Genomic DNA, 11,947 nt, shown 5'->3' with positions numbered 1-11,947 from the left:
ATAGTTTTCTCTCTCTCTCTCTCTGTTTTTTGGTTTAAATTTGGGGGTGAATCACTTTTCATTGGGTTGAGCGGTTGTCTTTCACCGCCGGATTGGGCCGTTGTCCGAAGTTGAAGACGGTGTTCGGGACAACCTGGCGGCCCATGATCCAAACATTCAGGGCCCAATTTACGAAGGTATTGCATCTCACGAAAGAGAGGAAGATGAACCAATAAAAGAAACTACAATTGTTTGAGAATGAAAATCATTTTTTTTTTCTCTCCATTCGCCTTCTCATATTTTGTAGCAGCGTTTTAGTGCCGGAGTGTTGTTCCAATTGTGAGCTCATCACGCCTTTCGTTGTTTTCTCGTTTCGATTTTTACCGTAGAAAAGAAGTTCGTGCATCTGGCGGATTGATTTGGACTTTGCCCTGTTCACGAAATTGTTCCAAACCATTGTTATTTCTTGAGTGCCTTTCCTATGTTCGGTATCTTAAACCCTAGCATCGGTGCCAGAGTAATGGTCATCTCCGCGACTTTGACTATGGCAGACTGAGTTATGATTTAGGTTTGTTGCTTCCTTAATACGATTCTTTCTTCCACTTGGTAAATACTTCACATGCTTCTTTAGACCCAACACAGTTATACACCATTCAAATATTTCTGCACTCAATCCTGGTAAAAAATATGCATTATTCACCTATGTATCAACTTTCTTCAACACTACGACCTTCTATTCCACATTCTCTTGGATGAAGTGATATTGTATACCGATGTGCTTTGTTCTCGCATGAAATCCAAGATTCTTAGCCAAGAATATAGCACTCTGGCTATCACGCCCAATCTTCACTTCTCCTTGTGCAAAACCAAGCTTTGTACACAAGTTGCAGCCATCATCCATGAATCCCAAAAAAGTACGTTTGAGTAAGTAGCAGTGGCCTTAATGGGTCAACAACCCTCACGGCTGGGCCTAATAGTTGCAAGGCCCTATAGGCTGTTCATTTGTTTCTGAATTGGGCCCCAATCAGGCCATTCAAGCCATCATGGGCTACAAGGTCATCATTCAAGCCCAGTTCCAGACCCACTTTGGTCCATTGGCCATTTATTTTGGGCCTTCGAAGCCCATATCAGGCCATCTTTAATGGGTCACAAGGCACGCATTTAGGCCCAGTTTGTAGCCAATTTTAGGGCCATTGGCCAATTATTTTGGGCCTTTGAAGCCGAAATCCGAGTCATCTTTATTGGGACGAAAACCAACATCATTTAAGCCCAGTTAGAGGCCCATGGGCCGATTATTTTTGCCTCAATTAGTCCCAGGTAAGGCATTAGAAGCCCAAAACAGTGCCCATCTTTATGGGCCGAAAATGCACACTATTTAAGCCCAGTTTGAGTCCCACTTTAGGCCAACGGGTCGATTATTTTGGTCGCTCCAAGCCCAAACAAGGGCTCATCCTCAATGGGCCAAAAGACACACTATTTGGGCCCATGGGCCGATTAATCTGGGCCTGCATTTGCCCGCGAAAGAAGAAACATGGTTCACCCACAATGTGCCTTAATTAGGGTCCACTAGGCCCAAAACACGACCTCTCGGCTGTGGGCCGTAATGGGTAAACAAGGCCCAGTTCAATGCCAATTCAAAGCCCATAGGCCGGTTATTTTGGTGTCATTTGTTCAACGAAGCCCAAAATAGGGTTTACGGGACCGATTTTAGCCTTATCTGTGTCCATGATGCCCAATTGCGGGCCATCTGCATTGAAATGAGGGCTACAAGGCCGAGTTACGACACGCTATTGGGCTTTATTGGGCCCAAGAAGCCTAGAAGTGAGCGTTAAAAAATGAGTTTATGATCCATTTTGATGGATCTACCTAAAATTAGTATTTTGTGTCACTAGCATATATAAGTTCTGTGAAGAGTATTGCAAAATATGAAATTTTGAGCATGATTTATGATATACGAAAAAAAATCTTATCCTCTAACGAATGTGACAATTCCTATGAATAAGAACATATAATCTCATTGCTTACTAGCACAAAGATTACATGCAAATATACGATGCAAACCTTTTTACATCGTTTCTTTTATTATTGCATTCTAAAGTTCAAAATTTTTATTTTAATTGTACTGTGACTATCTAAATATTGTACGCATCATAAAATACTACAACATTATGTCACTAAATAGACACACGAAATAATTGAATAGTAAAATTGCTATGATTTGGGAGATTGTTGATTCGTCTGCTATATACATATCATTTGGACTCCAAATTAAATCGAATCATAAGATACGAACTGAGAATTTATCAATTCTGCTAGCTATGGTTCAAATTTACATTAAAAATTTCACCGCATAACTTATCGAACAACGCTTGACTAATTTTTTAGCCAATGGCAATTACACTTGATAGGTTTTCTTATTTTTATAGATGCAAAGAGAGGACATAACTCTAGTTTCCAAACTAAGGCCAAAGTTCACCTTTTGTTGAAGTAATTGTTTAAATCACACATCTTCTTAGTTAATGCAGACTGGCTCTACGGGTACCAAGAATCAACGATTCAATTTTTTCAGAACCTATCGAGAATCACTTGCGTATATATGATTAGAGATACTAGTACAAATGATCCATAAACTTCGATCTAATATGCAGTATCGTCCATAAATTATTAATTTGTACAATATCGTCCCTAAACTCTTGTCCAGTATGCAGTGTCGTGCCTAGACCTTTAATTTATTCAATGTAGTCCCTGACGTATTGGTATGTGTTTATTGTAATCCCTAAATTATATGAAAATGTTCAAAATTTCATAAATTACATAAATCATATCGGATTAAAGTTCATGAACCATTTGTGTCATTTTTCCATACGATTAAGATTCAATAATTGAAAAATTTTTTTTCCGTCTGATTTGATTCGATATCTCAAACGCTCAAAACATGATAATCTTCACGTTGATCCTTTTGGTCGCCACGTGCTGACTCCAGTTGATTAGACTCGGGGCCGAATCGGGTGCGATTAGGAAAAATCATGCGAAGTTCAAAAAATATCGATTGGATAAAATTGACGGTCGAAGGATTTAATCCAAAACGATACGCAAAACTCCTAAAAATGTTTGCATGCAGGCGTATGAACAAAGGTTCGTCAAAGGCGCGCGCGCGAGACAGAGGAGATCGATCGATCGAAACCTGACCCTCGTTCGCTTCCGATCAGACGTCGGCGTCGTCGCCCGTCGAAAAAGCATCTGTCGCTTCCGCCGGTCCCAAAATCGGAGCTCGATGAGGATCAATCCTCGCATTCCCTCCCACACGAGATCCGATCCGATCCGATCCGATCTCATCTCATCTCGCGGCCCACACCACACCTCGGTTTGCTCGCCAAAAGAGGGAGGCAAGAAAACCCCCCCAATCAATCGCACACAAACACCGACGCGGATCATCATCATCATCACCATCATCAGATTCGCCACCGATCGGTCTTCAGAGAGAGAGAGAGAGAGAGAGAGAGCTTTCGGATTTTGCTTCGGCGTTTTCCTTTTTCGGACACCACCGAAAGGCGAAGATCGAGCTGGAAGGCGAAGGCTTCCTTTCCTCTGATCGAGGGAGAGAGAGATCTGAGCGATGGCTCCTCCCGCGGACGGAGATCGAGAAGACGACGACGCCTCGATGTGACTCGTGAGAATCCCATATCGCGAAGGCAAATCTCTCTCGCTCGCTCTGTCTCTCGTTCGCGTTACGCGAAGACGGAGAACATCAGGTTGAACTCGAAACGGTGTTCTATTTCAGTTTTTTTTCTTTAAACTTCTCTTATGTTTTTGCGACTTTCCTTTTAGCTACTGCTTGGAGCTGAAAATATGGAGAAGATCCTAAAAGAGTCTTCTTATAATAATTTAATCGTATTTTTTTTTTTGGTAGGTAGAAATTTAATCCTACTTTGAAAATATGAATCTTGACCACCTTTTTTTTATGTGTCGTAACTTGATTTTCTATATACGTTGGTATATCAACGAGTATCCACGACTCTATAGATAGTGACCTGAATCGTGACTCGAGAGTTCTGATTAAGTAATCCCGACTTTTGACATAGTAAGGAACTTTACTCGGGCTTTGTGGGGAAAGTCATTTCCTATTGATAAAGTTTAGGGTTAATATCATAAAAAATCTCAAATTGGTACACTTATGATAAACTTACTCAAAATTAATTTTTTGACAAAAAACCCCAAATTGGTACATCTGTGACAAATTTACACTCAATTTGTTTCCGTTAAATTTTATTGTCAAATTACTTTGTTAAATGACGTGCAACAGTTAACGGATGTATCGGTTTTATGTTTTACCCTTCATTGATCATAAGCATACCATTTTTTGATTTTTTTTTGTATTAATCCAATTTAGCGAAAACTAACGGGGGGTAAATTTGTCACAAGTGTACCGGTTTGGGATTTTTGGTGGTCAAAAAATTAGTTTTGGATAAATTTATCACAAGTCTATCAGTTTTGAATTTTTGGTGATCAAAAAATTAGTTTGGGATAAATTTGTCACAGATATACCAGTTTGGGATTTTTCGTGATATTAACTCTAAAGTTTAAGGATACTTATTTTTGGACTATAATCTAAAAATAATGATGATATATAGTGAACATCTGCTAACACATCCTCTTATTCATTTACGATCTTATCTTATGTCCTTCTCTATATAGTAACTTTCTTACAATACTCATTTAAGTGTCATATCTTCTTTTTTTTATCACTTGAGTGCCACATTGGTTAATAATCATTCGTTTAAATGCCATCGACGTTTTGTATGGCCGAAAAATCTAACGGGACATGAATTTTTTAGTAATTGGCCGACGTGGCTTGTCAAAAAATTCGATCAACAAAAACCACAAGTTATTTTTAGGAAAACTTTTTTTGGTTCGTCCGTTTTTGTAAGTGATGTGAGAGATTATTTTTAGGAAAATGTTATCCAAGTAATTTATTTTTCGTTAAACAAACGCATCCTAAGCTTGGACAACATAATGTTACAAGTCTAACTATGCCAATGACAAAATAGATGGTGAACTTCCTACGATGCTTTAATTTGAGTTCGAAGATTGAGCCAAGTGGGGCAAATTTGTCTCGTTCGGGTCATGATCCCACATCCGTGCTTACTCTATATCTAATGGTTGAGATGTAACTAGTGTCGTGACGCGAAGTGATGTGGTTTACGCATTTGATAATTCATGTCGGGAAATTGTAGCACCCTTAACACTGGGTGGAACAACTTCCTAAAAAGCCGTTGCGACCGGGGAGATATTGGAAATCGCGAGGCTTATGCGGAACGCCTTATAGAATCGCAATATCTCTTTTCACAAGACATGTCAAAAATAAGTCACTAGACCCGTTTCTTAACCCACGTTTGATTGGCTGAATTGTTGTATGAATTAAGTTATATTTAGTAAATGGGTTTAGAATGGTAAATGCCAATATAACATGGGTGCTAAATTGATTCGCAACTTATTTAAATCCAACTCACCTCTATAACTCTTCCTCACTCGCTCTATTTTCTCACCTCAGTTCAGGTATGGGTTTTTTCCGGATTATGGATGTGTTTTAACAACATGAGCTGGATCGGGTATGTACGGGGTCGGTCGAGCCACTAAATTTATGTTGAGTCAAAATGAGATAAATGAATCAATTTGAATCGGCAATTTTCGATCTAACCAATCCATTTGACAGGTGTACAATTTTTGCGATCGAAATCCCCGTCTAGAGGTCCCAAATCTATTTCCAAGTAAGTTTGACAGAAAGGAGCGTTTGCCGAATAAATCAAAATAGGGGGGAGTAGAAGATTCATGGGACCTACCGACCCGTTTTGAACACAAAATCGAAAGATATGGTCCGTGCAAAGAGCATATCTCGCTTCGCTCTGATATCTTCAAGGATGGCGACCCATCGCACATCCCCACTTCTTTGTCTTCTTCCTTCTCCTCCTCCTTTTTTTTTGTCAATTTTCATTTTGATTTTCTCGAGAGCCGCCACATGGACGGACTCGATCAGACCACACGATACCCCAAGTCAATGTCTTGACCCTCTCCAGTCAAACCTCAGCCGTCCCTTTCAACCTTCCCTTTTTTTTCCTTCTCCTATTTTTTAATATATTTATATACATATTTTCTTTTTGAATTTAATATCACGAAGAATCCACGACGGTACATTTACGATAAATCTACCTCAAAAATCCTAAATCGAAATGCCCGTAATAAATTTACCCAAAACTAAAAGAACCTAAAATTGATACAGTAGTGACAACAAATTTATCCTCCGTTAGTTTCCGTTGAATTAAATTAATATCGCAAAAAATCACATGCAACGGAAGATAAAAAACCCCAAATCGGTACACCTGTTGACTGCTACATGTCATCAATTATACCAATTTAACGATAAAATTTAACCAAAATTATCGGTGGATAAATTTGTCGTAGGTGTATCGGTTTAGAATTTTTATACCGGGTTTGAGTTTTTTAAGGTATTAATCTTATATTTATACATATATATATTTTTTGTTTTCTCAAGGAAAGACTTCTTTTTATTTATGTTTTTTTATGATGTAATAGTTTTCTCACCTGTAAAAGCGAGGACCCCATCTTTTCTTTTTGTACAACTTTTTCTTTTTTTTCAATGGCTCTGGCTCTTTATCCGGGGCATCTAAATCTCTGGTGAAGGATCCAATGATTGGATTTGGGATTCAGATTTGGCTTTCTGGGATTTCCCTCCTTTTTTTACACAGGACGATTGAGCTTCTTCGGTCACTGGGGTGCTTGAAAGGATGAGCTCTAAAGGTCATCCGGGACATGCTCGTTTTTGGGAAGGATTCGTACGTGAATGATGTCCATGTTTGTAATCCGATACTAGAGATGTAGTTGTTGAGAACTTCGTTCGGTTCATAGAAGGGAGGAAAAAGCAGCCCGTTTTCGAATTTGTGTTTGCAGAGCAACGTAATACGGATACGGAGATTTCGGAGCTGAACAGAATGATCGCGAGAGATATTAGATTATACGGTCGAATCTTATGGACCGTGCTATATATATATTCATGAAAAGTAAAAGAGGTAAAGGGTTGAGAAACGACCCGTCGACGTCCGTCGGGAAAGGTTTATTGGGTAATCGATTTGTCGAAATAAGATTTCCTACTTAAAGTAACTTTCCAAAGGCCACGCCTGTCGCTGCACAGGTAATGGGTTCTCATTCAATGCTCGCAAACGGGATAATTCGCACGCGTCTGTGGAGATTGAGATTTATCAAATCGAAATATTCACGTGCATATTTGTCAATCGGACGATGACGACTGATTAGATGTACATCACGTGTCATTATCTCACGTGGCATGGTCATTATAGAAGCAGCGATACGATATTCTATTCCTAAGATTTTTATTAAAATTTCACGATACGCATTATTTAAGAAAAAAAAAAAACAGGATTACAATTTTGATGGTCCTGTTTTTTTTTTTATTTTTTTTTTCCATTTTCTAACACCCTTCTTGCCAAAGCAGGACCCCCAGGTTTGAATACCCGGTTCTTGAAAACCCCCACCAACCTGTCCTCTGTTTGAGAACCATGACAAGATCCGAGCAAGATCTTTCGGTGGACCCTTCCTTTGGTCACCTCATTTTCCTTGGATCCGAAGGTTTCTCGGCATCGTACCAAAAGTCAAATGCAATTCATCTTTTCCTGCGTTAAAAGTTTGATCCTTTCCGGACCTGAAAAAAAGCAAGAATCAAGGGCCATTTTACCAATAATATCCGGAGTTAATACTACAAAAAAACACTCTAAATCAATACACGTCCCAAAATGGAATTACCGTGACAAATTTATTTCCGTTAAATTTTACAATCAAATTGCTAAGTTGAATAATACGCGAAAATTGACAGGTGTACCGATTTGGAGGGTTTTTACCTTTCTTTTGTCGCATGTATACCGGTTTGTGAAATTTATCACGGATATATCAGTTTGAAATTTTCGATTAATTTTGGATAAATTTATCACGTGTGTCAATTTAGTATTTCACGTGATGTTAATCCTAACATCTGTTGCCCTGTTCTTTTCTTTCTTTCTTTCGTTATTCTTGATAATCGGATACTGTGCGTGTACAATGAAAACAATCGTGGCTCAAAAATCCATGCGCGGGCGGGTAGCACACCCAGCCCATATTGATGAGCACTGAAAAACAGAGGACATGAAGTTACATGAATGCGTTCTGTCTGTCAAACGTTAGCCAGAGGAGGAGGAGAAGGAGTAAAACAAAAGAGCAACAGCGGAAACGGGACTTGTCTGACAGGACAAGGGACAAGTGGGGGGAGATAATGCCGGTGGATTTTGCAAAAAGATATCGCCAAGGAAATAGGATCTTTCTGAGAATCTCGCCTTTATCTGCCTCCTTCCATTCAATTTGAAAAGGCAAAATCGCCAAGATCTTCTCCTTTTCTCTTTTCTTTTTTTTTTCCTCTGGTTTTTCTCTCTCCCTGTTGCCCACCACTTCCCGGGGCTATAAAGACCCGTCATTGCAACGTTCCACTTTCTTCCTCATTCATTCATCGAGACCCTGCATCAGAAACAGGGCACTTGGTACAGTTTTCATCAACATCAACAAAAGGGAAAGAGAGCAGGTTCTTTGCTCCATCTTTTCTTGCGAGTTATTATGACGATGGCCGGCGAGATTCTCCGGCGGCAGTCGCCGGCGGAGGTCGATGTGTGTGGTGGGTCGGCTCAGGAGCTGCATGTTCTTGCGGTGGATGATAGCCTTGTGGATAGGAAGGTCATCGAGAAGCTGCTCAAGAGATTGTCTTGTAAAGGTGGGTGTATGTTTTCTTCGCTTAAATTTTTCTTGATTTATTTTGCACTGGGTAATGATTTGACTCGGTTGAATTGAATCCTATTTGGCATTTGAATCTGCAGTTACGGCTGTAGACAGTGGATTAAGAGCTTTGCAGTATCTGGGATTGGATGGAGAGAAGAGCTCTGTTGGATTTGATGTAAGAACCAAGTTTAGCTCTTGTGTGAGGTTTCTTCATTTGCGCTGTGCCTGCTTTGTTTTGTTGGTTGATTAAAAAACGACAGGAAACTAATAAAGAAATCAGCCTTAGCGAGAAGAAATTGTGTTTTGTAGTAATGCTGCTTTTGGACGGCAGTTTTGCTTGTCTGAAGAATTGTTTTGTTGAGTTTGAGCTATAAGAAAGATGTTGAGTGCTGACTGTTCATTCTTGAAAATCAGGATCTGAAGGTTAATCTGATAATGACTGATTACTCTATGCCCGGGATGACTGGATATGAGCTTCTCAAGAAGATCAAGGTCAGTGGTTTTTCGCTTTTACGAGAATCATTCTGTCAAATCTGCAAGTTTTGTTGTGAAGAAAGCATAAGAAAACCAAGAAAAAGGGGTGGAAGTGTGATGGGTCTCACTATTCATGCCCCCCACATGTTCTGCTTCAAAGGCATCATTTTGGGACAGGGTCTGAGACTTCTTTGTAAATCTGAACAGGAATCATCAGCTTTCAGAGAAACACCGGTGGTTATCATGTCCTCCGAAAGAATCCTTGCCCGTATCAACCGGTATTGTTTCGCTTCGAGTCTACTGCTATTTGAAGTTTAGAAACATTTGGCTCTTCACCATGTATGTTATAGTGTATAAGCATAAACAAATCATCAGGATTGACCTAGTTCAGGGAACTTCCTGCAGTAGTCATTACAAGTTTTGTATGCAAGAGATTGAATTGAAAAGATTGTCTTTGGCATTACACATCAAGAGGATGATCTGGCCCAAAATACCAGTAGGGAGGATAATTTGGTATAGATGGATTGCTATTCAATGTTTGATACTGGTTGAAGTTGCAGATTTGCTTGAATTATACCTTGAAAATAAGTATAAGAATTTGGAAGATAGCCTGAGACCTTGATCGGCTACCAGTCTTATTTAAACTAGCCTCTCTATCGCCTCATGAATACTTTTATCTGCAGTTTCTATTTTAAGTTTCTCATATTGTGGGGGATCTTTTTTTCTTGATGGATAGATGTCTAGAGGAAGGAGCAGAGGAATTTCTTGCGAAGCCGGTGAAACTGTCCGACGTTGAGCGCCTGAAAAATTTCGTGATGGGAGGGGGAGAAGTTTGCTCGGACAGAAGAATCAACAAGAGAAGACTCGAAGAAAACAACGATCGCGACGACGGCCATGCCCCATCGCCAGTGTCACCACCGTGCAGTTGTGATCGCGCAGCGTGCACATCTTCATCATCCGATTCCTCGTCACCATCTATAGCTCCCTCTTCATCAAAGAGGCTTAAGATACATCATCAAGGTTGAACAGATTCATTCGTATATAACAAAATTTGATTTATTGATGTTTTTTGACCCATGATCATTCACGGTTAGGAATGACACTTTTTGGTCAGCAAATATAATATGTTCTCTTTCCCCTTCATTCTACGTTCAAGTGTTTATACTAGCACGTGGGGTTCTGACGAAGAACTTGAACCTATCGAAACCGGCAAATTCTACTCTTACGAGATTGAAAATTATTTCCCAATCATCTTTTTTATATGCGCGAATCTGATCTCGAATTATTTCTCGTCTCATCAGTAGTTGGGGGACCATCTACCAAAAGCCTGAATTGTCATTTACATAATTCAATACATGCTTGCCAATTTCAGGCCGTCATTCGATGCTCAACGGTTCTTCATCTGTCGACCACCACGAGCAAGATTAGATTCTCCATCCTTGAGCTCAGACCTACACTCCATGGCCCATATGGGTGCCAATGAATGCAAATGTAGCTATTAGAGTGAATTGATCTTGACCCAACAGTGGTGTTACCATCAAATAGAGAGAGAATGGAGATTCGATATTAGCAACGGCGAAAAGTCGAGAGCTAAAACAGGATGGTATTTAAGATGTCAAAGGCATAAGTAGACGAACCGATCCGACCAGCATTAAACGTCCAAGGCAGATCACCCATCTATCCACGGCATTCACAAACGTTCATCCGTCGCATTAACAACAGCATGGGAAGTGATCTGAAAATAGATGGTCGAAATTACCTCCACGGGAAGTGCTGTGACCGGTTAACAAACAAGGAAATCGCCAAATCAGCAGCACGACAGACGCAAGCCGCTCGTGCCATGTGGTGCATTGTCATTTAGCCCACGTAAATTCGAGTGCATGCCTAGCTGTTAATAACCCTGTAATCATCGAAATACAAATGGAAACTATGAAGAAACTCCAGCTCAAGAGTAGCTGGAACTGATGAAACAACTCGAAGTAAATGCCCACAATGAACAAAGGGAAGAGAACAAAAACAACGACACACGAGGCATTCCAAAATACTCGCCCTCTCGCCTCAAAGCTTATGCATTGTTTGCGAACTACAATACAAGGAGGCAGGACGGCCTAATAATTTTTGACAACCCAACAGTTGGCACAATTCTGACAAGTCTAACCAACCAACTGCAAACAACTACCTTCATTGAAACTGTCAGCAGCCAACAAGGTGTGAATGCTCACAATCATTTGATGTTTTCACTCACAGACTAGAACCAAGACAACAAAAACCCGCTTGCCGCAAGTCTGCGGTCATTGTTTAGAGCAATGGTGTTTTCCATCTGAAATTCTATACCTCTCCCACCAATTACATAAGTAGTGAGGTGAACACGCTCTCTTTACACTTTGTAGCAAGGATAAAAAAATTTCACAAGATGTCGTCGCCTCCATCGTCGCCATCAGCAGACCATTCTATCATCAAGGCTGTTACTGGTACAGCGGTTGGAACTCTAGTTGTAGCTGCTATCTTCCTCTGGGTGTTCAGGAAATTCATTGCTGCTCGACGTGTCAAGAGAAGTACGACTAACACAAACTTTCGGTATGAAGTTGAGGAGACCAACAAAATGTTTGGGAAACTAGGTAAAAATGTGAAAGGATTGATTGTTGATGAGGGTGGTGTGGAT

At 40.1% G+C, this 11,947-nt stretch overlaps 1 protein-coding gene across 1 annotated transcript; it reads left to right on the top strand.

The window, feature by feature from the left end:
• The first annotated feature begins 8,180 nt into the window (after window positions 1-8,180).
• Window positions 8,181-10,428, top strand: LOC115678866 (two-component response regulator ARR5). The gene is made up of 5 exons (XM_030602337.2): window positions 8,181-8,806; window positions 8,910-8,986; window positions 9,226-9,303; window positions 9,493-9,563; window positions 10,022-10,428. Exons 1-5 carry the CDS (start codon window positions 8,653-8,655, stop codon window positions 10,308-10,310), a joined length of 669 nt encoding a protein of 222 aa, XP_030458197.2. The 5' UTR covers window positions 8,181-8,652; the 3' UTR covers window positions 10,311-10,428.
• The last annotated feature ends 1,519 nt before the right edge of the window (window positions 10,429-11,947 follow it).

This window comes from Syzygium oleosum, unplaced genomic scaffold, assembly GCF_021117445.2.
Source record: "Syzygium oleosum isolate NSW1041296 unplaced genomic scaffold, Sole_v2.1 Sole_v2.17, whole genome shotgun sequence".
Classification (NCBI taxonomy): Eukaryota; Viridiplantae; Streptophyta; class Magnoliopsida; order Myrtales; family Myrtaceae; genus Syzygium; species Syzygium oleosum.
This window is presented reverse-complemented; position numbering and strand designations above follow the sequence as displayed.